Source organism: Drosophila navojoa, chromosome X (genome assembly GCF_054131105.1).
Source record: "Drosophila navojoa isolate 15081-1374.11 chromosome X, UAZ_NAV_1.0, whole genome shotgun sequence".
Taxonomy (NCBI): domain Eukaryota; kingdom Metazoa; phylum Arthropoda; class Insecta; order Diptera; family Drosophilidae; genus Drosophila; species Drosophila navojoa.
The window spans coordinates 24043955-24070223 of record NC_142895.1 but is presented as its reverse complement, the minus strand read 5'-3'; the positions used below and the strand labels follow the sequence as shown (position 1 = coordinate 24070223).

The 26269-nt window shown below is 37.2% G+C and overlaps 1 protein-coding gene across 1 annotated transcript in view; it reads right to left on the bottom strand.

The window, feature by feature from the left end:
• Positions 1 to 3927: 3927 nt before the first annotated feature.
• The window catches only part of AstA-R1 (allatostatin A receptor 1), a 44637-nt gene continuing 22295 nt past the window's right edge, over positions 3928 to 26269 (bottom strand). Inside the window, exons 2-9 of the mRNA XM_089264358.1 lie at positions 22849 to 23038; positions 22642 to 22737; positions 22002 to 22152; positions 10620 to 10738; positions 8260 to 8335; positions 6802 to 6957; positions 5198 to 5306; positions 3928 to 4891 (exon numbers count right to left, since the gene is read on the bottom strand). Of these exons, the coding sequence (XP_089120484.1) occupies positions 5202 to 5306; positions 6802 to 6957; positions 8260 to 8335; positions 10620 to 10738; positions 22002 to 22152; positions 22642 to 22737; positions 22849 to 23038 (893 nt within the window). The 3' untranslated portion in view covers positions 3928 to 4891; positions 5198 to 5201. The remainder of the gene's footprint in view (positions 4892 to 5197; positions 5307 to 6801; positions 6958 to 8259; positions 8336 to 10619; positions 10739 to 22001; positions 22153 to 22641; positions 22738 to 22848; positions 23039 to 26269) is intronic.

Here is a 26269-nt window from a genome sequence, read left to right as displayed (position 1 = left end):
TTTATTTCCATTTATACGCATCTGGTACATATTTGTTGTAGTATACGTTTAATTAACACAAGAGTAAAATGTTGGTACAAACACTCATAGTTAAATACAATTATTCAATTTTCTTTGGTTTTTTCTTTTCATTTTCATTTTACATAGTTTCGAAAATTGCCCTGTGTTTTGTTGTTGTTGTTGTTGTTCTTCTTATTTTGTATTTTATATATATTATGCAAACTTTGGAATACCCTATAAATACGTTTACACATACAATTTAAATATGGGCTGCAAAGTTTTTATTTTTATATTTTAGTTAAAAAAAAAAAATATTTTATTTAAAATTTTTACAATCAATCCAAAAATTGTTCATTTCTGTATTTATTCATTTAGTGACTAAACATTTGTTGACTCATTTTCTTATCTTCATCTTCTTCTTTTCATTTTTAGTTTGTTTTTGTCTTTTTTATGTTTCTGGTTAAGTTTTGCTTAGATCTACAATATTTCAATTTGTATTTGTTTATTGTTGGTTTGCAAATGTTTCAATTCAAATATTGTTCAATTCCACAACTGTGCTAGGAATGCAGTAGGTAACATTTACAAATATCGATATATGCAAATAACACACACACAAAATCCTCAAGTTGTCTTCGTCTTCTGCTTCTGCTTCTGCATCTTCTTAATTTATCTAGTTAAATTACTTAAGCTACATTTTTAGTTCGGCAATGCCGAAACACCAAAAAAAAAACAAAATTGTTTGCTAAAAAAAAGCAACGATCGAAACAAAATTGGGTAAAAATAAAGGATTTCAACACTTATGCAATAGTCAAATGTAAATGTCTATTTATTGTATATATATGTAATTTTTTGTTGCATTTTAACACTAGCCAACAAAATGTTGATTTAAGTTTGGTTTATGAAATTTTGGACATGCTGTCATTGCAACTGAAATCGAAAATAGCTTTCATGATGAGTTTTCATTTGAGATATTCCGATTAAATATTTTTAGCTTCTCTAAAATCTACAGAAATTCGTCTTAGCCTTAACGAAATTTTATTTGTCACCAGAAGTGCGAAGGAGGGAGAGAGAGGGGCATACATTTATAGAGAGTACAGATTAGAATTCGAGTAACAAATTATTATAGCTCGCAAATAACTTCTAGCCCATTGTTTCATTACGCTTTGTTCTCGAGATCTTCCGAAAAAATCATATTTAGGCGCTCTCCTTCTGAGCGGGAGACTTTGGTTATTTTCGTTTTGGTTTTCAGTTGAGCGCCTTGAGTTAAGCGATTTGAGAAAACCCGAAACCGATAAAAGCGAATAAGCTCGATGACTAGTCGACTCTATCAGTTCATCTCTGAGATTTTTCCAAAAGGTAAACGGTCAAAAGTTATTTGCGAACTATGTAAATTATATGTAGATATACCAGAATTTCTCTATGTTCCATTATTCTACCAGTGTCTTGCTTTCCCTAATCCTGTTGGCTAGTGCCATATTCTGTTATTTGTTTTCTCGTGTTTCACATCAGCCATTAACGTATGCATATATATTATTATTATTATTTTTTTCTTTCATTTTTAAACAATAAAAAAAAAATATATATATATAAATATATTTTTGCTACATAAATATGACTTAAAGTGCCGAATATATAATACCCTTGCAAACTTCAAATCCAAACTCATTTCAATTTTATAAATATATCATTTTAGCAACTTAATTCATTTATATTTTCACTTAATTCCTAAATTTTAATACAGTATTTTTTTCTTAGGTCCGAGCTTATTTCTATGTATTTTTGTATATTATAAATTATTTGCCTTAAGTGTTTTGAAATTAATTAACAATTAAAATAAAATAAATCAATTTTTATTCATTTGGTTTTCGTCTAGCTCAAAATTTGTAATTTAAGCACTTCAATTTTTGTTTGGTTGGGTTCCATCATTCTTTATTTTATTTATTTATTTATTTTTTTCCTTTGATATTTATTCTTTTTGCTTCTCGAAATATTTACGCAAATTTTAACCAATTTCGAAAGAGTCTAGAGTAGTTATATAGCCTTGCCCGTCTGCCTGTCTGTCCGTCCATATGAACACTGAGATCTGGTAAAGCTAGAGACTGGAAAAGACTCGTGTATGCCATCCGTAGTACAAGTTCCTCATACTTTGTTTCGATAACTCATCCCATGTCCTTAAAATCGATCATTTTACTTAATTTTTAATTGTAATTTGAATACCGTTAGAGTTACAGATTTCAAGTTTCAGGTGTGTAGGTCTATGGAATAAATACAAATACTCCGTAATACTTAGTTTTTTGGATACCACGGCACCCTCGCTCTAAATTTGAAAAAATAAACATATTTCCCTGGGAACATCAGATCAGAATTCAGAGGTTCTTCCAGTCAATGCGTTCGATTGGCTAAGATTTGCGTAAGTCGAACTGAGATAGCTTATGGATTGAATTCTGATAAGGGCTCTCAAACATGTAGAAATGTACAAAAATTAAAAACTTGGCAAAAGAAAACTATTTCAATTGAAATTATTCTAAAAGGAATTGAAGAGAAATTATATTTGAAATATTGAGCATATCGTTAGATATAATACTCATGCGTGTAAATGTTAAATGGACTTTGAACTTGAATTCCCTCAATGCATTCATAGCTAACCTCTTAATGAATATAATATAGCATTATGGAGCTTAGTAACTATTAACGGTCTATACACTTACGAAATATATATATTTATATGTATATATATAAATAAATTGTTTCTGGTTTCTTCCTTTTCTATAATTTACTACTAACTGTTTAATGGACTATGTTTGAATTTGAATTTATAGCAGAGTTTAGCCTGCTTTTGGTTCGTTCTTTCATAGGAACACCAATTCCAATGGAACAATGTTTATTTAATTAAATATATCGATATATATGTTGTATATATATATATGCCAATAATTATTGTAGCTATAGTTTTTTACAACTGAACCATAAATGTGATCGAGCTCTATTATATAGTTGTCTCTTTCCTTTCACAAATCACATTTCTTTTCCAAACCTTCCGTTAAATACACACATACATATTATATGTAATTTTTGTATGTCTACTTACTTCTACTTAAGTGTGAGTAGAAGCATTTCAAACTAGTTGATAGACACACAGGAATTTCTGTTAATTAACATTTTTTGGTTTAGTTTTCAGGCAATGCAATTTGCCAGCGATTTCATTATAGTCCCGTCTATGTTGTCTGACTTTTAACTCTAAATTGCATTTGCATGTACTTATTATACTCATTAACGAAAGTGAAGTGAGCATATTGGTTATCTTGCTGTTTGTTCGTTATCGTGTCTTGAAATTTGAAACAGAGAAAGTGTGAAGTCTTTTCCCGGGTGTGGAAAGTTAGAAAATGCCTTTTCCGGTATTTCAGAAACCTTGATACTGCGGTAGAACTGAAATTTGAAATATATGTATATTCTCGGCCTAACAATACAAGTTCAAAAATATATAGCGGTTATATCTAGGCCCACAATATATTCTACAGCTCTAGAGCTAGCTTTACCTATTGAGGGACAAATCGATGTGGCAACGTTTGTGTCGTGAATGAGTATGCTGCAGTCGGTAACGCCCGTCTGCACAGATTATACATGCTTTATTTGGTCACATTTATCTGTGTTCGGTTTAATGTGACAGCTTTTCATTTCACTGTAAATTTAATTTAATTTTCAATTTTAATTTTAATTTTTGTTTTATATATATTTGTTTTTTCAATACATTTAGACACACATTTAAGTAAATTCACACACATTTGTTTATATATGTACTACAATTAACTTAATTTCACGATTTTTTAGTTGTATAAACTGAATTATTTTCGTATTATAGGGTTTTTCTTTCTGTTTTTTTTTTTTTTTTTTTTTTTTTTTTTTTTTTTTTTGTCAAATGTTTACTATTCAAATGAAATGATATGGCAATGAATTATGTACATAGATGAGATATTTTTTGTGCATATATTTTAATTGGATATCTGAACCTGATGTCAACTGGTACAGAGCTTAAACATAGGGATAATGCATTTATAAAAATGTGTTTTTTTTAATATTTATTTAAAATAATTTGTACTTGTAAACTTTACATGAAATCTTTTCTATATGTATTTAAATTATTCTCAGCCTGAAATCCTCGAAGTCTATTGCTGTCAACTAAATTCCAAATTTGTTAAAGACAACTTCATAAAAAATTCAAAGTCTGAAATTGAGTTTAGTTTATTCACAGAGGGAAAATATTTTTTATAAATTAAGTTTACTTCTATTTATTTTATTGGAGTTTAATAAAGCACAAATGCTCCGCTTTGCTCTTGAGGAGGTCTTGACTTTCGCCATATAAGAGCTACAGCCATTTATGGGTTTCTCCATATTGGCTCTCATTCAGTATATTTCTTATTTGTTCCTCCTATGAATCTAATTGAGACATGTTCAAATATCGGATTTATGTTAAGCTCTGATTGATGTCCTTAAATATTTGCTACAGTTGACGATCAAGGGAAGAAGCAGAATGTGCTATATATATATATATGTATATACCACATACACTGTTCCTATAATTCAGTTTAAGTATTCAATTTATATCTAACAATTTCATTCATTCCGACGGGTCATATAATAATACATTCCGCATTTCACTCAACTCGTTTTCCGGCTTCAGTTAAATAAAGACGAAAAAACTCCAAATAAACACAGGCAACGGGGTAAGCTGTATGTGTGCGAAATCATATAACGGTTCTGCAGCTATATGAAATATGCATATCGTGTAATATTTGCATTAACGGGACTGCATTAATTTTAGTTAAAAACTCTTTAATCGCATTTTGTGGTCGCACTGCGCACAAATGCTCCATTTATATTCCACAATAGTCAGCTGCAGAGATTGTGATAAATAGAGAGAGAGAGAGAGAGAGAGAGAGAGAGAGAGAGAGAGAGAGAGAGAGAGAGAGAGAGAGAGAGAGAGAGAGAGAGAGAGAGAGAGAGAGAGAGGATCGAGAGAGAGAGAGATAGAGAGTGCATATAGAGGCGAGATCGATCGCTCTATCAGATCTCGGTCCGAGAACTCTCTTCGGCAGCATCTCTATAGAGAGAGAGAGAGAGAGAAAGGGAGAGAGGGAAATAGAAAGTGTAGGTATTAGCTAAGCATTCTAAATAACTTGGTTTAGTTAGTGTCGCTTACCAGCTTAGAGCATTTCTATGTTGGACGTGCCATTGCCGGTCGCAGTTCTCGTGGTCTTTGTCATCTGTTGGTTGGTCACAATTGGCGGTGGGCTGCCACACCAGACGACCTGCAAAGGGATGTGTGGGTTCACATACATATGTATAGTTATAATATATGTATATCAGAAATTATATTTAATATTGATTTATGATATTGTGTTTCTGTAAACTAGATGTGTAGTAGGAGAAGCTAACTAATTCAAATTTATTGAATGCATTTTGTTTATGCTAAGAGGTTTTCAATGCATTAATACTACATTCGTCTGTTGTCCGTCGGTGGTCCGACTGTGGTCCTTCAATTGTCCGTCTGCTATCAGTCTTTTGTCCGTCTCTTGTCCGTGTGTTATCCATCTGTTGTCCGTCTGATATGTGTCTGTTATCTGTCGTTGTTAGTCCGTTGTCCGTCTGCTATCCGTCTGCTGTCCGTTTGTTTTCCGTCTGATATGTTCCTTTTATCTGTCTCTCATCTGTATGTTATCCGTATATTGTCCATCCCCTTGTCCGTCTGTTATCAGTCTGTTGTCCGTCTCTTGTCCGTGTGTTATCCGTCTGTTGTCCGTTTGTTGTCCGTCTTATATGTGTCTGTTATCTGTCTGTTATTCATATGTTGTCTCTCTGTCATCCGCCGTTCTTAGTCTGTTGTCCGTCTGCTATGTGCCTGTTATCTGTCTGTTATCCGTATATTGTTTCTCCCATTGTCCGTACCCTTGTCCGTTTGTTGTCCCTCTGTTGTCCGTCTGCTATCAGTTTGTAAGTCTGTTGTTCGTTTATTATCAGTCTATTGTCCGTCGGATGTTTGTCTGTTGTCTGTCTGTTGTCCGCCTGTTGTCATTCTGTTCTTCAACTGTGGTCCTTCTGTTATCCGTATATTATCCATCTGATGACCGTCTGCTATCCGTCTGTGGTCATCCTGTTGTCCGTCTGTTATCCATCTGTTTATTCGTATTTTCTTCTATTACCTCGATCGTTATACTTTTTCCTGTTATTAAATATATGTATATTCATCCATCTGGCTACTTTCTTTCATTTCATTTACTCGTTTGTCCGTCGCTTTGTCCGTTTGACAGATCATTCGATAATCTGATCTTTTGTTCAACGCATCACTTGCTTATCTATACTCAGCAGTTGTTTCACTGCTGTGCCCAACTCCTTATTCATCTGTCGCACTTGCCCATAATTTATCCGTCCGTCGGATGAGTTGATCATCTGACCTATCGTCCGACGAATCATTTGTTAAGCTGTGTTTTCACTGATTCCATCTTTTGAGTTGGCCTTCTTCCCCTCCATATGTCTCTTCTACAGTCTGCTTGTTCGTATGTCAATTTGATCACATTTATCCGTTCCTACAGTTCTTAATCGATTCAATAGTTCGTATGTCGTCTGATCCTTTGTAGTCTGTTTGTCTGTTCATCGTTTCTTCTACAATTGCAAATCTTTTCTCCCCAGACAGTAAAAAAAACCTGATGAATTCAACTAAAGATCGTTTAGAATATTTAATTTAATTGAATTTATTGTTGCTTAAAATTAAATCTATTTAAATTTGAATAATTGAAATTTGCTTACCTTGCGGAAAGCCTTACGGAAGTTGTCAGACAGGAAGGCGTAAAGTATGGGATTGATGCAGGAGTTGGTGTAGGCCAGTACGTGGGATATGATTTGAATGATGACTGTCAAATGGGTGCCGCCGTACAAGTTGAGCGCCTTCAGTACCAGTATGACCTGCAACAGGCAATAATGCATTGAGTTACGTTTTTCAGTTTCTGCACATCATTAGTTCCCGTTCTCCATATCAATCACAGTCCCGGCTATTTCCGTTTCCGTCTCTCTGTGTGTGTGTGTGTGTGTTCCTCTGATTTTCAATTTGTATATTGCATTTGCAATTTGTAAGCGCATTGATTTTGTGCAAACACTTCCACGAACGAGCCAAATGTCAGCTGCGTTTTTGCTTATTCAACATTCGAGCAAATAATTGCGACCATTTACTAAGAGAAAATGTCAATTTGTCGCCTAATGACGCTCACAATTGCGCCGAGTGTGTTCGAGTTTCTGCCAGTGTATTCACTATTTACCCAGCGCTTGTCTTTGGTTTCTGTGCTCTATTTCTGTTTGCCCAGCAGCCGAGCCATAGCCCCCAGCTACAGCTACAGCTACAGCTCCAGCTGCTGCCGCTTTAATTTGAAGTGGGCGAGTTTTAAATGTTACAAGAGCTTGTACAATATTTTACAAACAATCTAATGCAAATAAGACGAGCTCTTACACAGTGTAATTCAATACAATCGCTCCTACCCCTACAGATCCTGTGAAAGTTCATTAAAGCTGAAAGTGTGCCTAAGCCTTGAAAAGGACGACTCAAGGCAAGTAAATGTCAGTACACTAAATGTTATTTATAGTCGAGTTATCAGAATACCCATAGATGAGCTAATAAATAGATCAATATATCGATATATCAGTACATTAATACAATGTATTACATTGATATATTCATATATATTAATACATGAATACATAAATATATCAATATATAAATATATAAACATATCAATGTATCAATATATCAATATATCAATACATCAATATATCAATACATCAATATATCAATACATCAATATATCAATATATCAATAAATTAATAAATGAATACATCAATATATCGATATATCAGTAATAAGTATAATTAATATATTAATACATTAATACATAAATATATCAATATATCAATACATCAATATATCAATATATCAATAAATGAATACATCAATATATCAATATATCAGTAAATTGATACAATGTATTATAATTAATATATTTATACATTAATATATTAATATATAAGTATATCAATATATAATTTTATCAATATATAAATATATCAATACATCAATACATCAATATACATATCAATAGTCAGCTCAAACTGAATTTATTTTTCTAGCACAGATATTTTATGAAATCCTTATAGATACTAGACTTCTTGGATGGCTTAGTATACCCCCATTGGTCTTATGGATTGGTTCTACTCACGTGTATGGGCAGCCAGCAGATGGCAAAGGCGAGGACCACAACAACAACCATACGTGTAACGCGTCGCTTGCCCTTGCTGGAAGAGAGAAGATAAGATAATAGGTTATCTATGTATATACATACATACATATATGTATATCTAATAGGCGCCTGCATGATTATGCATGTAGATGTCTGTAGCTAAAAAGAAATATAAATATTGGCATACACCAGCTGATTTATGAACCCAGCCAATGCAATGTTGCATCGGGCCGTTTGCTGGCGTCAAATGCACAAATGCGTCACGCGGCGTATGAGCAATTTGCATATGGATTCGATGCCCTTTTCTATGTACATATGTAGTTGTAGGTAAATAGAAATACTCATTTATAAACATACGCCCACACACTCTACAAGCGAATGCTGTGCGGCCGTAATGCAGGCATAATGCGGAATTGGAATTTTGATTTGGGTGCGACAAAGCAGCACATCACGCATACACAGCGTGTGGCACGCTTTAAGGTTGAACGGCAAAATAGCAAACAAGAGTGCAGCGGCCAGTGTTGGTAAACTATATGATACCCTATATATTCTACTTTAAATGGACTTTATTATAGATTGATAATATTACCTATTATGAGATAATTTATTCAGCTTTAAATAATATGCTCTCTCTGAGTTTTGGTTTTTAGGCAAAGTTGTCCAAGTGCATTTAAAAACTAATATACCCGCGCAAAGCGTATTCAATGTGCTCATGGCTTAAAAGCGCAATTTAAAATGTGTTTTGCGATTCACAAAGTCACGAATGCCATTATTTTATTTGTTCACTTTGTATGGTATCCTTTGCATTTTGTTTTCGTTTTCGTTTTCGCTTTTTATTCCCCCTTTGGCAGGTACTTTATAGCTTCCTGGCCCTGAATTTCTTTTGTATACATGCAGATATTTTTTGATTAAATAACATTTTGATTGAACTTGAATGCCGTTTGTGCACGTCAATGGCAAATGCATTGCGAGCATTGCATAGTTTTGCTGATTGCGTACATTCCAGGAATTATATAATTGGCGTCTGATTTACTTACAGAGAGACCTCATAAGGGACCGATAAAAATTGTTTTGCTACTCAATTGTTCTACTTTCTACAGAGATACATAAGAAATTTGGATATTTTCATATTCCAAACTTACTCTTACCATATTATTCTAAGCTATACCATTACTTTTTTTTACCTTAGGCATTTTCTTATGCCAATGCACACATTTAGGGGCTGAACGTTGTCTGCCGTTCGCGTTTAATAAAAAACTCTGCTCACATTATTTTTTTTCAAATGATTTTTACAATAGTCTGAACATCCTAGTCAAGCATCATCAAAGAGATAAATTTTGTAGGGAAGCTCAAGTATGAAATGAAACTAGTTTCTATTATCAATTCGATGTGCTGAGCTTGTGTGGCCTTAGCATAAATTTGATAGTACCAGACTATCCAAGACACTGAAACCTTGGAGTTCCTTGCTATAAATATGTTATTTGTCTATGAAAATATTTTAGAAAAATTATGACATAATATAGAAAAGATAATTAGAAAATGAATTGCTGAGAAATATGCTCTAGAAAAAAAAAAAAACTGTACATTGACTGTATCCATATCTAGATTTTAGATGTTGGTGCTCATAGTATTCAGATGAAAAAATTCGGTATCTATTAGGCTAGACTGTAGGTCAGCGAGGTAATATTCCTATAAAGCACATCTGATATTTCCTCATCAATACAATGCAAAGAGCTCAAATTTTTTTTATATATCGCTAACATTAAAATGTCAGCCAAAGCACAAATCAGAATTTTCATCAGCTGGTGCGATTGTAACTATGGGGCAATAAAAGCGTCTGCTCTCGACTGTTATGCCTGTGTTAATTATTTACGATTATGGCAAGTTCAGATTGTAAAAAAAGTGAAGGAAAATCAAATATTTTTGGGCGTGCAACAAATGAAAATTGGAAAATCAAGTTGAAAAGCGAAAGGAAAGCGCTCGTTCGGCGAGTTAGTGGGCTGAAAAACAAACAAACAAGAGCGAAAACAAGAGAGAGAGAGAGGGAGAGAGAGAGAGTGGGGAAAAATCAAGGGAAAAGTGCTTAAAAATTTATGAGCCGCGGCCACGAACTGCTTCACTCGGTGGCGTAGTAAAAGGACATTCATCATTGCGTATGGGGCAGGTGCAGTCGCCTCCATTTGTGTGTGCACACGTGTATCTGTGTGTGTGTGCGTGTGTGTGTGTGTGGGAAGTCAACAAGCAGGCAACAAGGCGCCCTTAGGCGCGTCATTCCAATACCAATAGCGAAACCAAGGCGTATACGTAATATTTTTTTGCGAACTTTCGCCTGAACTCACCGCGATTCAGCCGATGGCTTGCAGCCGGGCGCACTCTTCCACAATCGAGCCAGCATGCCCATATAGAGAAAGCAAATCAGCGTCAACGGGGCCACATACGACGACAAGAAGAACGAAACCTGCGGGAGAAAAAGAGAAAGAATGTGAGTGAGAGAAAGAGAATGGGAATTATTGGCAATGATTGCATCGAAGGTGTCCTTAAAGTGCTGCAATAAAACTCAAAAAACAATTCATGCTAGTCTTCAGTGCTAACTGGGGCCGGGTCTGGCGTGTTACAAATTTCGCCAAGTATTTGCCTCGTTAACGGCATTTCATGTGGCTGTTAAATAGTTAATAAAAGTACCAGCAGCTCGAAAACAAGTTCTGTTGGAAATATTCTCATCAAGTATTTGATTGACTCGCACACACACACACGCACACACAGGCACATATGGGGCCATGTTTCCATCACTTTGTTGGCTGCGATTCAAAGAATGCCCGGCTTTCGGGTTAAGTGACCCTAAATATCTTCTTTATAAACTTATCTGCCGACTCCAACCGAAACATTTAAAGGTCAGTCGACAGTAAAAGCCAAAAACAAAGTAGAAAAATATTCAGCCAAGTATTTTTTATTATACGCATTTACGAAGGCAAGGAGCATACGGATCTTATGTAGTGTCCGCCTTTTTGTCAGTCCGCCCGGAAAATCGTAAATCTTTTTGTTACTAATTAAGCCAATGATTCGCAATTTTGATCATATTCTTGGGCACCCTCAACTAAAACGTACTCAGATTTGTACAATATGTGGGATATTATTATATCTGAACAAATATCAATTATAGTGAAAAATTCTTGAACTGTGAAATAAATATTTGGTCTGACAAATCAATACCTAATAGATATAGCGGCTGTATCGCTGCTCATTGTAGACCGGGCGAATTCGAAGAGTCTGTTCCTTCTGTAACTTCAGAGCTAGAAACATGAAAATTATGGAGTTGCGTTCTCTATTGAAGCTCCAATCATGATCTGTACACCAATTACAAGGATTGGCATATCGAATATACCCTGTAATTTTTACCGCAAGCCACAAATTTCACAGTTACATTACCTCTAGATTTGTTAAAAGAGAAATCTATCACGTACACTGGAGCCATACATATATCTTCTATTGTCTCGCAGCTAGAAGCACATAAATTGAGGAACTGCTGACCTCTATTAATTTGCTTGAAATGGTTTTGAGCTAGAGCTCTAATTAAAAGCCAGAAAGTAGAGGGAAATTCCCTTTTAGAAGCCTTCATTCGCAGAGAGATTTAACTGTTACTAACTCGAACTTATTGTATAACTTCTCTTTCAAACAGAACAAGCTTACATCGAATTCAATTGGGAATCGAGACATAATTCAGTTAACCCCGCCAAAGCGAAAAATCGCAGTAGGAAAACAATTCGAAAGCCCTACGGCAAAGCAGTAGGGGATTCCCAAACGTTTGGGTAGCGAGTACCTTGGAGTCGGGCAGACCCGAGCGCCATCGGCACAGGGCGCTTTCAACTTGTTTTCGTTAGTCGCTGCTGTTGGTTTTTGTTTGTTTTTTTCTTTTCTTTTTTTTTTCGTGTGCGTCCTGTCAAAAACAAAATAAACACTATTTCGAATGTTAATTTTCAACGTGGAATCACTTGCAAATGGCTTAATAAAATCAAATTTAAAAGGCCAATGCCGAGAGTAAGCAACTGGCGACAGTTGGCCATTTCCCAATCTTAAGACCCATTCGAACTTTCGCCCGCAGATTGCTCGGCGCCCCCGTCCCCTCTGCTCTGTCCTTTGGACTTGAAGTGCTGCGGCATCTGGTGCCATGTCAGCGGCTTTTGTTTTTGCATTCAGCATTGCGAAAAGCAGTGAACCGTAACGCTGCCCAGATACCAGATAACAGCTACCAGATACAGGATAACAGATACCATGCTGCGCGTCCGCAGTCCGTTGTCCGCTGTCCGCTGTCCGGCATCCTTTTCCCTCTAATTCCGACCGACACTAATATTGCTGAAAATATTCCGTGCCTACTTCAGCTGTTGTCATACAAATTCACACTTCATCTTGAGGCCAGGCCTCGCCAGCGACGCCAGCCTTTGAGACGGTACCTTAAATCATTGCCAATAAGTGGAAGATGAATCCGCAAAAGGTTTCGGCTTTCTTATGGAAATTAAGTACGGATCTCAGTTAGAGATGATATCAGGCCTAAGCTGAGGCCTGGCATTAAATAATAATCTGTTTACGATTCAAGATTCATTAGGATAAGCTATGAAGTGATAATAGTCTTTCATTGAAGACATGGAACAGGTTAAAGGGTAAAGGAAAATGTGAGAAAACGGCGGATCTTAGTGTAATGGAAATATCTAGACTATTGATTAACATGCAGTGTTGGATAGTGCTGTCCTTTAATTCTGTGTTAAGAATAAAGTAAAAAAGATATACAAAATTAGAAAATATGCAGTGTTGTGTAAGTCTCAAGAGCTTGAATTAGAGCTGCGAATATATAGAATATATTAAAATAATAAAAAAAAAAAATAATCATAAATAAATAAGGTGGAGTGTTGCATAACACACATGGCTTGCATTCTGTGTTGATAAATAAAATAATAATACATCTTAAAATGGCTTCAATGTTGATAAAAACTTTCAAATAATGATACGACTTGAAATTCGCGTCGATTTGCTTTATTAATTAAATTTAGTGTTCAAAAAGTCTACAAAAATTAAAAAAATATATAATAACAATTCTGATAGACATATTTTTTCGCTTTCAGTGTTGTGTAAGTCTGTATGTGAAATCGATTCAATAATGATAAATTATGTTAAGTGTGTGAACTGAAGCAGCTGGAATAATTTTCAATGGAATGAAAGCTGAAATCTGATCTCATGAAATCTGCGAATGATTGCATTGACAATGGACAGTGCTGAAAAGCATTCGCTGTCCGGCTACAGTGTTGAATAATGAATTGATAGGCTTTAAGCTGCTCGCCCATACAACTGGAAAAGTCAGCTCGAATGCCAATTGCCGCTTATCGAAACTTATTGTTGGATTCAGCTTGTGGCAATCGATAAGCAAAATGCAGCAGCAGCAGCAGCAGCCGGAGCCACAGAAGCAGGCCTGAATTGAGCTTATAATTCATTCGTGGCGCGATAAGTTTCAAGTGGCTTTGAGCTGGCAAAAAGCCGCTAGCCAAGTGTAAATGATTAAAAGGGCCGAGAGCCTGCACTGCCGGCTGGCTGGCGGGAAAACAATAAAACACACTCAGCGGTTGAGCATGCAATAAGTAGATGGTTGCAAAATACCAAAGAAAAAAAAAATGAAATAAAAAAAAAAATAAATAAAGAAAATGTACGCAACAGCAATGGGCCTGGATTTGGGTCGGGGTCTGGGTCTCTCTCCGTGTCCGTGTCCGTGTCCCCGGGTCTTGATGCGCACTGTCGACGGCGAATTGTAAATTTCAATGAAATGCTTAACCAATACAAAAATGCGAAAGGTGGGCAAATGTAATGAAATGGAAAACGGCAAAGCCAGATGAAACGAGGCTAAAGGAAATCGCGCATGGCCCAATTGTTAATAATCGCTGGCACGACCCAAACAGTGGGTGGCTCTCTCACTCTCTCTTTATGTATGTGTGTGTGTTTGTTATATTTCATTCATTCATATGGCAAAATGGCCGACAGCACCGGAATTGGAATCACTTTGGCCGTACGTATTACACGCCATGGCCAATGAACATGTCCCGTACTATTGGCGACAGTCGACGACGACGAGGAGGACGAGGACGACGGCATAATCTGCACTGACATTTGCGCCTGAAAGGAGCTGCCAGGATGTTCAAATGCCACATCACTCCACTGCCCACACACACACACACACACAATTATTGTGATTGCCATGAAATGAGTGGAATGCGGCAAATGTTGCGATTGTTTTGCAATCGTGACGTATTAATTAAAGTGTAAATTGCAAAGGAAGTTGTTCGCCAACGACAGCCGGCATCATGCTGATGACGTTGACGACGATGATGATGATGATGGTAGAAAAATATATTCTGTTAGCCAATCTCACATACAAAACGCTGCGTCTGTCACATCAAATACGAAAATCAAGATTTATGAAATTCTGCAACTCTCGGAGCCGAAATGTGAGTAAATGTCTAAATATATCAGCAGAATATTACATTTTGAGCGTTTTATTAATGGAGAGCCGTAACAGGGAAAAAAATGAAGTTTTCGCTAGCGTCTTCAATATGAAGAAAACGGCAGATGAAAATTGTGTTGCTTTACATGAACGAACATGTCAAAAACGAAATGAAAACTTTTGTTTTGAAAGACGTTGAAGTTTAGGCAGGAGAAAAGAGAGAGTGAGGACGAGAAAGTAAACGAAAGAGAGAGAGATAGGGAGAGAGAGAGAAAGAAAGAGGGAGAGAGAGAAAGAAAGAAGGAGAGAGAGAGAGAGAAAGAAAGAAAGGGAGATAGAGAAAGAAAGGGAGGGAGAGAGTGGGTTACCTCAGGATTAATCTCTAAGTGTAATACTTAGAATAAAAAGCTCTGATGACATAAGAGTTCTACGACGGGGACTATCCGATTTTGGGCCGCTAACTCTTAGACGCTTCTCCAGACTGTTTGAGTGACTACTTGACTCCATACTCTCTCTCTCTCTCTCTTTCTCTATCTCTTCTAATTCCTCTATCGTATATTTGGAGTAGGTTAATTGTTGATTGCTGCAGGTACCTTACTTCCCTTTCAAGCTTACGTCTTTTAGGCTTAAATATTTTTGTCGTCTTTCACTAAAGGGAGGCTCAAGCAGGGTAAATTTTTGGAAATACTTTGGTACGATTTCAACTCTTTATACTTTTTCCCAAAAAAAAAAAAAAATTAAATTCAGGGAAATTGTACACATTATATAATACATATACATATTTGATACAAAAATCTTTTGTATGAACAAGTATTTATTATACCACAATAATATTCGAAAGATATTATATTTCAAGGAATTATAACTATAATTTCCTTAAAGAAATTATAACTTCAAATAAAGTTAGTTTTGTCTGGCGAAACTATTGTAACTTGTGTTTCAATATTTAATGTGGCTAGATCCGGAAAAATGACTAATAAGGCGCGTGCAGCCATCGCGAACTCAAGTTGATTAATTTGGTTGAGTGACAGCAGGCGCGACAGTTGCTACGACCAAATCCCAGGCGCAATTTGAGCTCGCCAAATATTAACGAGCCGCACCGGTCCCCGGTGCCAAAAAGTCCCCTTACCCACTCCACGCCACTCCACTCCCCCAGCCCTGGCCTATCATATGGCACACACTTCAGTTTATGGCTTTTTATTGGTAGGGCGGCTCATAAAGTTTAAAGGCGCGCAGAAAAACTTTTGTGCCTATAAGTTGGGGGCGACAGGGCTCACGAAACAGCCCCTCCATAGAATCCCAAGCATGGGTCGCGCTCATTTCGCTATATAGTTAAGTTTCACTGCACCCATATGACTCTATCTGCTGAGGCAATCCCGACTATGGCCCAAAATTCTGAAGCGGGGAAGTTTAGTGCCGTTTCAAACTTTGTATATAGTTATGACTGAGCATCTTAGCATGAGCCATACACACACGCACACACGCACACAGGGCTATGGTCCTTTGTTTAAAGTGTTTGGCCACATAAATTCCGGAAAAGCGATATACATATGTGTGTATATTCTGCAGCATTATCTTGAAATGAGTGCCCATCATTTGGAATGCAAATTAATTTTATTTTTATTGTGTTAAGTTTTCTATTTGTTTTTCCAACTCTCAGCAAACTATGCGCAAAATGATTCAATTTGGCAAAACTGTTTACGATTTGCAATGAAAACATTTGAGTTTTTATTATTTCAACAGAAAATTACTTGAGTTTGAGTTTGCGAACAAAGTTTGTTTGTAGTAAATTTGTAAAATAGTAAATTTTACATGTAAATATGATTAGCAAAAACAATTTAATCTGCAAAATATCATACTGTGGAATCGCAAATAAGTATATCCCTCCAATTTGAGAATCTCAATAATTCATAAAAGCTGATAAAATTCGTAAACATTTCATACGTTTTGATCTCCATGTTAATTTATTGTATTTTTCACTTCCAGGTTAAAAATATTTTAATTCTTCTTAATGGAAATTTTGTTTGAAATAATGCAAAGCGAAGTTTGTTTGTTAAACAACCGTTAGGGTTTTCAAGCTGTTAAGCTGCTTTTCTACATTTTTTTTTTTTAACGTATTTGTAGACTTAATCACACAGAGATTAATTTCTGCTCTTGGTACTGTAACGAGAAACCATTTAAAATGGCAAATATTATTCATATTTAATTACAGAGTGCAGAGTTTAATCTGCAAACATCTCACTTAATTTAAAATATTAAATCCCTGTTAATTTCACCCTTTGAACTGAAATACTCATGTAATTTATTAAAAATACTATTCGAATCGTTAATCGCTATTAAAATATGACACGAGACTGTGGAATCAACTGCCGAGTCTCATCTCTATGCTTCCGATTGCGTGATTGGCTCTTAGCTATTGCATTAGTATTAGTGCGAAGCTAAGCTTGCAGAGTTGCAGTGAAAACGTGATCCGTGTGGGTTTGCGTCTAAGCTGCACGCACTCTGTGTGTGTGTGAGAGCGAGGCAGAGAGAGAGAAACAATTATGGCTGTGGGTGAACGCAGTGCCGACTATTGCTGAGTGCGAGCGAGATGGATTGAAGTCATTCGAGCATGCTCTTTATGATTTTTAGAGGACGAATAGAAAGCGACTTAGAGTCGGCATTCTAGAAAAGCTCAGTTAGAAAGAAAGAGAAAAAGCACTCTGGGGCAATTTTATATTGATAGCAGTTGTATAAAATAAGAATGGAAGGTGTGTAAATTTAGGCATAAATACATATATATTTACATACACACATGCATATATACATATGTACATATACCTATACTTATACATACGTAAAATTATTTAGTGCATTTACTTGAATATTTATTGGCTAGACTAAGCAAATGAAAGAAATTAAACTACATTTGTTTTTCATAAATTTTTTCAATATATTTTTTATTGCATTCAAGTGAATTGATGCTTAAATGCTGCTCAAACATTTACACATATGCAAGCCTCGTTGAATGCAAGTTCTCTTTGCAAGTTGCAATAGATGTTAAGAAAGTTTTGTAATTCATTTTGATCCTCTTTTGTAAGCACTTAGTATTTAAACACTTTGAAAAAGAAATTTTACGCCAAATGCAGTTATTCCATGTCCATGCGTAATTTGAAATTAATAAATAAAGCCGTAGCTTTTTAAGAGATTCAAACAGTTTACTCGAGGCTGGGCCATGTGGAAAAAGTGTTGGTCTTAATTGAAACTGAAAAGCTCGTAAGCCTTGAACTAGCCTCAACCGCAACAGCAATAGCAACAGCAAGAAACAAAGAACTTTAAGAACTGGACTGAGCTAAACTAAACTAAACTAAAGTTCGTATAAAGTAAAGTTGTCCAGTGCCCTGGTCACGCCTGTCACATGGGGCAGATTCAAGGCGTGTTTTTGTGTCTGTTTCTGTAGCTGTAGCTGTTGCTGTTGCTGTTCTACCCTCTTTGTTTTATTTTATTATTTATTTACGATGACAACAGCATGCCCTGTGCCCAGGCAAGCGCCACAGTGGGTCGCCCATAAAACCTACAGGCATTTCACAATTTTGAATGCAAATTCGGAAGAGTTTTGCGTCATATTGGGAGCCTAATCATATATCTTGTGAGATTCATATAGTTTGTCAGAGCTGCATTGTGCTAATATATCTCTATAGGGTATCGGCTAGTCAGGCTCACTCGCATATTTCCTATTGCCTGTGTATTTGTGTTCTCTTCGAGGCGAATGTAACTCGTATATTTTTGCTTTTGTTTTATTTTCTGTGTTGCGTTTAGGCGTCAAAAGTTTGATCCATTTTTATGTGCGGGCGAGCAATAAATTGAAACGCCAAATTTGCTAGCGAAATGCTCAACTGTTTGTCAACAGACAACAACAACAACAACAATAACAACAACGATAGACAACAATAACAGCAACTAAAACAACAAAGCATTGAAACATGACATTTGGGGGTCCAAACCAAAGTAAACACCAAAACCAAATAAAACTCCACGCCATAGAAAAAGTTTTTTTTTGTGGCTAGCGAAATATTAAGTAGCACTCATAATACCCTATATATATTGTCTGGCAGACTTTAGCATAGAATAAATTGCATTTGCGGCACAATTATAGCTGATAATACTATTTACCTAGGCACTAATTCAACTTGAAGTCTTTGTGCTGTGTTGTAGAAGTTCAATGCTATGAGTATACACACCCTGATACCCTGTAGCTATGACAATATATATAAATGCAGATTACGCTTAAAATTGTAATCGAAAAGGAATATAATGGAATGGAATAACTGAGTATCCTAAGTACCTAAAACATTGTCCCTATATATATCTATATAGCAACTGCCTTATATGACCTTCGTTTCATTTGATTTCACTTTTACTTTGTACTGCAGGGTATTTGATGCGTCATCATGCCGGCGCGTCATGAAAGTAATTGTGATTTATATGCTCTGCCAGGCCAACGACATAACATATCGACCCATTTTCCATATCCTTGCTACTATTCCTGTTTCTGTCCTTGCCAATGTCAGCGAATGGAGCCGTGTAAATTGCTCCATGAGTAGCATTAGACGCGAGCTCCACAAGTGCATATTAGCGCGGGGTGCTCGCATATAGGCACACACACACACACACACACACACACACACACACACACACACACACACACACTCATAAACGAACGGACAACTGCAGTTAGTGTGTTATCCTTGTTGTTGTCGCTGATGTTGTTTGTGCTCATTCATTGGCCACAAGTGCGGACTAGCTGTGTAACATCCTTCCGGCATAAAATTGCTCTGACACGCCACATTGTTGTTCTAGTCGATGTTGGATGGCGCACAGCTCGAGCCCGTCGCCAGCCCGTCCCGGCCAAGGTGCTAAGAGCCATTCGTGTCCGTCCCAATGCACTCGCTTGAGCATGGACGTCGCTTTGCCAATTTGACGTTGCAGATGCTTTAACTGCTGCAGCTACTACGCTGCTCTAGACTATGAGAATCTGTTACCATTTTGCGACTTAAAGTAGGAAATTCCTAGGAGCATAACTATGGGCATACATCTATAATAAGCTAGAGATATTTCGAGATGTATTTGGCTTATCGGATAGCTATAGGCATACATCTATGATAAGCAAGAGATATTTCGAGATATACATATTTGGCTTGTCGTCTAGAGCTGAGGGCTTGCTGTTATCTTAGCGAGCTGGGATTTCGCTGAAAAAAACTTCTCTAAATGGAAACAAAATGCTAAAAATATTCTCTCAGTGACTCCGTTTTACATTGTTGTTAGTCGCTGACGACAGCCTTGGTACGAGTGACAGAGTCAACTTAATTGCACCATATACACTACAATTTGGTTCTCCCTCGTCTGGAATTGCGGCATTATTAAGTTGTACATTGGCTTCTGGCCCGGCTTTGTTGGATGCCTTAGCTAGCTGAAGAGCACACACGCAGTACCCCTAGCCCCACCTCCACACACACACACACACGGAGAGACATACCTAAATGGGACTGCTGTCTGAATGTCTGTTGCTAAACAACAACCGATTGTTGACTGTGTGTGTGTGTGTGTGTGTGAGTGTGTGTGTTTGCACAGTGGTTCAAGTTTCAATCAAAGCATTTTGCGGAATTGTTGCAAATGCTGAAACTTAATATGTGCTTAGACAATGCAGTTAGCTTAAAACACGTACATTTGAGAGAGAGAAAGAGATAGCGAGAGAGACACAGGAGAGCGAGCATGAGAGAATGATAATCTATGCTTGAGTTGAAGATGAAATAGATGTAAAGGTAATGCGGAATGAAATGTAAAGCTATTAGCGAACTTTTGTACATTAGCAGCAGAGAAGGAGAAAAAGGAAAGAGCAAGAGGTAGAGAGAAAGCGAGGGAAAGAGAGAGAGAGAGAGAGAGAGAGAGAGATAGAGACACATAATAGTTTAAAAGGAGATAAAGAGGGACAGAATGGTAACTATAGGCGAGAGAAACATGGAGATTGAGTCTTGGAGAAAGAATGAGAAATAGGATGGAAGAGGTAGAGAAATATAAAGAGAGAGATCGAGCAGAATCAGAGCGGAATCTCAAAGGGATTCAAAGAGAATGATAGATAGATAGAGAGAGATAGAGAGAGTGATAGACAGGGAGAGAGAGGGAGAGAGAGGGAGCGATAGATAGGGAGAGAAAGAGAGAGAAATTTAAAGAGAGAGAGAGAAATTTAAAGTGAGAGAGAATGAGTAAGAAAGTCTTAGTGAGTAAGAGCTATTGAGGGAGAGATAATCAGAGAGATCACGAGAAAGAGAAGGAGAGTGAGGGAGAGAGAGGGGCAGAAAGAGCGAGAGAGATATAGAGAAAGATACAGAGGGCGATACACAACAAAAACACACACATACAAATAAAGAGAGAGGGAGAATCAGAGAAATATTAGGAAAAATTACAGATTAGTGTTATTAGACTTCAGCACAATTCAATGGCGATTTCATTTCACTTCAACATATTTGATCGAATTATGTATCTAAACAGCCCAATCTCGAATGCTTGCTAATCAAGTTGACTACAATAAATAGTTCGATTGCTAGTTGACCATTGATGTATTTACTGTTAACATATACCATGTGGCTGTGGTTAAATCATCAGACCCTATGCTGGGTATACAAACTGTTGATCTGTAAATAAAGCAGCTTCCAAGCTAACAGTACAATTGTTGCACAGCATTTCCGTTAGCACTAATCCCAGTTGCACAGTGCAGTTGTAACGCTGTCAGCGCGATGTCGTTCGCCTCGTCACTCCACTTGTGCGTGTGTGTGCGTGTGTGTGCGTGTGTGTGTGCGTGCGTGTGTGTCTGAGTGTGTGTAAGTAGCAAATATATTGCAAGTTACTTTCAAGCTTTGCAAAATATGAGTTTACGGCAACAATAAGCGATATATATGTATATCTATATGTATCCTCACACACAGTCACACACTCATCTATATGTATATGCGATAAATTGTGTGGAAATGGTGTCTGCTCTTGGAGCAGACGTCACTTAAGTCGCTATTCTGTAATTTCACGCAATTTCCATGTGTAGAGCCGCGAGCTAGTGACAAATTTGGCGGCGAGGCATGAATAATGTGGCAACATTAATCAGAGAGTCGACTCGAACGGTGCGGGTAGGGGCGGAGTGCCGTGTGGAACGGTACGAACGACAGCCAGATTAGAGGCCACAAAGCGTGCAATCAATCGCTTGACTTACCTGAAAGCCAACCAGACTCCAGACCTCCTCCTCGGTGGAGAATACACAGGCGGTGCCAGCGCGTCCATGATACTGGTAGATCCTCACCGAATGGGCCAAGGCAACGGGTATAGCAGTTGTCACAATCGTTATCCAGGCACACATAATGGCACTGTGTGTGTGTGTGTGTTGGCAAGACAAATAAAGGCAAATGTCTTAGGTAATTGATGCCCAATTAGTTGGTTTTGTTAGGCCCTAATGCCGTATCAGTATTCATAATTAATTTGATTTACTCTCGTCTGGCCAATCAGAGACGTGGCCACGGCTGCAGCTGTTTCTGAATAGTTTATGAAAATGTCATTTGCATAAATTCATTTCAAAATATTTTCATTGGCTTTGCAAACTTTTGTTGCAGAATTTATGCTTAATCGAGAGGCTTTAATGAGAATTTCGGAAAAACTGAAGCCATGAATATAGGATAAGCCTAGTCAGTTAGCTAGATATGAATCTGATTGGAATTGTGCCATCGCACACTCGCCCTGAGGCGCCCAAGGAGTGGGCTGAGAGCAAACCAATTGGGTCTCAGCCAGGCTAGGCCAAGCCCGAACTAATTGACACAATAGCACAGGTGCTACAGGGCGGGTCGAGCGATGTTACTTACAGCGTGGCATTGCGTTCGGTGCGCAGGGACATGCTGGTGACGGGATGCACGACGGCCAGGAAGCGATCGAAGGACATCAGGACGAGTGTGTAGACGCTGTCGGGCAAAGAAAATACAACAATAAGCCACACAGATATATGTACATACATACAGGCACATGCACGCCTGCTGAACAATTCCGGGTCGATGGGCCCGGGCCTAACTCACCTGCAATGGCATGTGACCACAATCATGTACTGCACAAATTTGCACCACAAATTGCCAAACGGCCATTCCGGCAGCACATAGTCGGTGGCCGTGAACGGCACGCAGAAGATGACGAAGAGTATGTCCGAGACGGCCAGGTTGATAATCAATAGGTTTGTGGTCGAGCGCATTTGTTGGTTAACGACCACCACTAAACGATGCATGTATGGGCAAGCATGCAAACAGAGAGAGAGATAGATATACATATTAATATTGTTATCTTCTGCCCGTGCAAGTATCTGATTTTAAGATCTGATTTATGGCATACTAAATAAGGCTTTTTGGTTAATTATTATTATATGAAATCGAAGTAGACAATCGAACCAACTTGTGCATGCACTTTTAATTAACCTAATTAGACGACTTGCTCCTCGTTGACAGAACAATGGACTAGAGACTTGAGTTGGCTTAGGTTTTGTTCTTAGGCTGGACCAAATTTACTATATTTTATATTTTAAAGCAGTAAAATCTAAGAGAGTAGGCAAGCTTTTGAAAGGTATATCTGGGCTATCCACATGCGATGCACCCATCTGGCAGCCCTATATCTTTTGACACTATACGCCGTACAGGCTGACATTTGAGATCTGTTATATTAGAAAAGTTATGTTAATAAAAATATAAACCAATTCTTATTGTCCACAAATTGTGTTTTCTTTGACTGGAAAAAATATGGGCAGCCTTGTAAGGCCTTGTAGAGTTGCCAGATGCGTCCACTGAATACAGACAGCCCTGTAGCTTAGCAGCGAAAATGAAGGAAAATGTAAAGGATATTTACAAGAACAATAGAAAAAGGAAGTTAATTCACAGAAGACTTGGCCAATTTAATTACCACATTGTCAGTTTGTAGCTGTAAATCTGAAGAGGTTAAGGTCTAAAGTTTTTTCCGGTTTGCCGACCTACAAGTTTGTTGCTGCAATAGCGCCTGAACTTTAGAGCTTATGTAACATAAATTATAGTAATTCCCATTTAGTTTAATTTTGAAAAAGTCTTAGCTGAGCTTCAGTAGCAGAGAAATGTGTTCATGGAGACAGATGGACTGCAAGATGGATAACAGGACGGATAGTAGAATGGATAGCAAGACGTACGACAAGACGGGCAGCAGGACGGAGAGCAAGACGTGCAAAAAGCAGCAAGGCGGATAGTTAGACGGACAGCAAAACGGGTCGAGGGACGAGTAGTAAAAGCAGACAAAAAGTCGGAGGCCACGAAGGGTAGACACTTTGTAAACGACTATTAAAATGAGCTTGATAAATTTGGACAGTCTCATTTGTTCTCCTAATTGAATTTAATATTTATACTTCTTGAATAGAGCTAAGCTATCTAGTGTGTATTATTTTCTTGATTCTCTGGCAATGGCTCGCATATGGAATTGGTTGAATGTTTATGTGGAAGTGCATAGCTTGCAGTCTATCATAACACATCCTGTTTGTCAGTGCAGCTGTGCTCTACGGATAATTCCAATGTGCTTTGTTTGCTTGGCCGCTGCCCCAGCCGTAAGCCTTTAATTAGAGAGCCAGTGAGTGTTATTGTGCAGCAGCCTTCAGTGTCAATTTGTTATATATTTGTTTAGATAATGGCATTCGTTGTTATTCATCAATATGTGTGCTTTGGCAATTAGCACCAGCCTTGTTGCCGCCCCTCTCCCTCGCCCGGCCGGGCGCATATTTGCATTCAACTTCAATTTCGTAAAAGCCAAAGCCGAAGCCGAAGCCAAAGCCGAAGCCAAAGCCGAAGCCAAAGCCAGGCGAATCACATACATGCACGCACTTTGCGGAATGCCTAAGCCGTAAGCAAATTTGGCCAGGGATTTGCAACGTGATATGCGGTAATTGCTTTAATAGAAATTCATTCAATGTCCGCAGACGAACGACATACATATATTAATTTGAGCCAGCTGCCAGTTCACACTTTGATGCGGCCAAGAGCCATGAATCTTGAATCAAATGGCAATTGCGAGCGGCCAGCACGTCTATCGCTCTAAGCCAGCACAGCTCCAATTAATATGCATGGAATTATTTCATTGTTTTCAAATAATATTCTCGTCAATTGAACAACAATCATTTGGAATGTTTTTGCGTGTGAAGTGAAGTGGAAAATGAATTACTGAATATGTTGAATGAATGTTGGCATTTTATTCGACTGATTGTCTATTTAAATGTTAAAGCTGAATTACAATAATAAAACTCTTTTCCTAAATTCAAACTTGTTTTGATGGAAAACAGTAGAATCTTAAGATAATTATTCTATTTTTAATTGTAAGAGTATCTTGAATACGCTTGACCATTCCTATGAATGAATTTAGTGAAGCAAAAAGTTATGGGAATTACATTCTAATCCAAGTTGACTCTTTAAAACTGAATCCTTCTTAAACCAGTTGAGAAAAGAATGGACTAAACTAGTCTACAAAATATCCTATATTTCTTGCACAAATTGCACTGTTTGACCAGCGAATGCAATACTAGATCATCCCAGATATAATAGCCAAATAATGGGTGATGGCCATCACGACGTATAGGATCGGATTTTGACTTGAAATCCATTACACTATCCCTACAGAGTTATCCTATATTTATTTCTGTATTCCATATAGTCTGCAAACTATTTAGAGAGTGAAACTCTTCTTTAATTACTTTATAATCTAAAAATTATAATACTAATGAATGCTTATGGATTATCTTAAGTTTGAATAGGAAATTCATGATTATATACAAAATAGGATCAGTCGAAGAACAAAGTTATAAATGTTGCGAGCAGATCTATTATTTTTCCTAGACAATTTAAACCGACAGGAAATATTTTTCTGATGGGAGTATGTGTGGTATGGAATACCATGAAACTCGCTCTATCTGTTAAATGGGTTGTCCTCTAGAAAACCTTTATATATGCACAAATATATTCACACAGCTATAATCCTAAAGTAGAACTGGAATTGCTATGCATAAAGTTTCGCTTTCAACTCATATTCATTCATTCACCTTATATTATAAATATTTATTTATGCTTTTATAAAAAAATATACGTATATTTATATAATCTAAGCTCTTTAAGAACTTCGAAGATGGGGAAATGTTTTTCAATTGAATTTTTGCTGGCTTGCAACTTTAATATTCGTTCCCTCTCTTTCTAAGCATACAAATATCGATCTATCTGAATTGCATTTTCGTATTCTACAATATAAAATCAAAAAGACAGTTATTAAAACGTTTTCGTAAGCAGCAAGTGTGAGCTGAACTGTGACCTCTGACAATGTACTTGGCTGCCAAAAAGCAGCTGTAGCTCCATGGCCCAATCACTGCCAGTGCTGTCCATGTCCTGTCCATGTTCCGTACATGTTCTCGCCCAGTGCCCAGCACCCAACGCCCAGCATTTTTTTTTTCTTCTG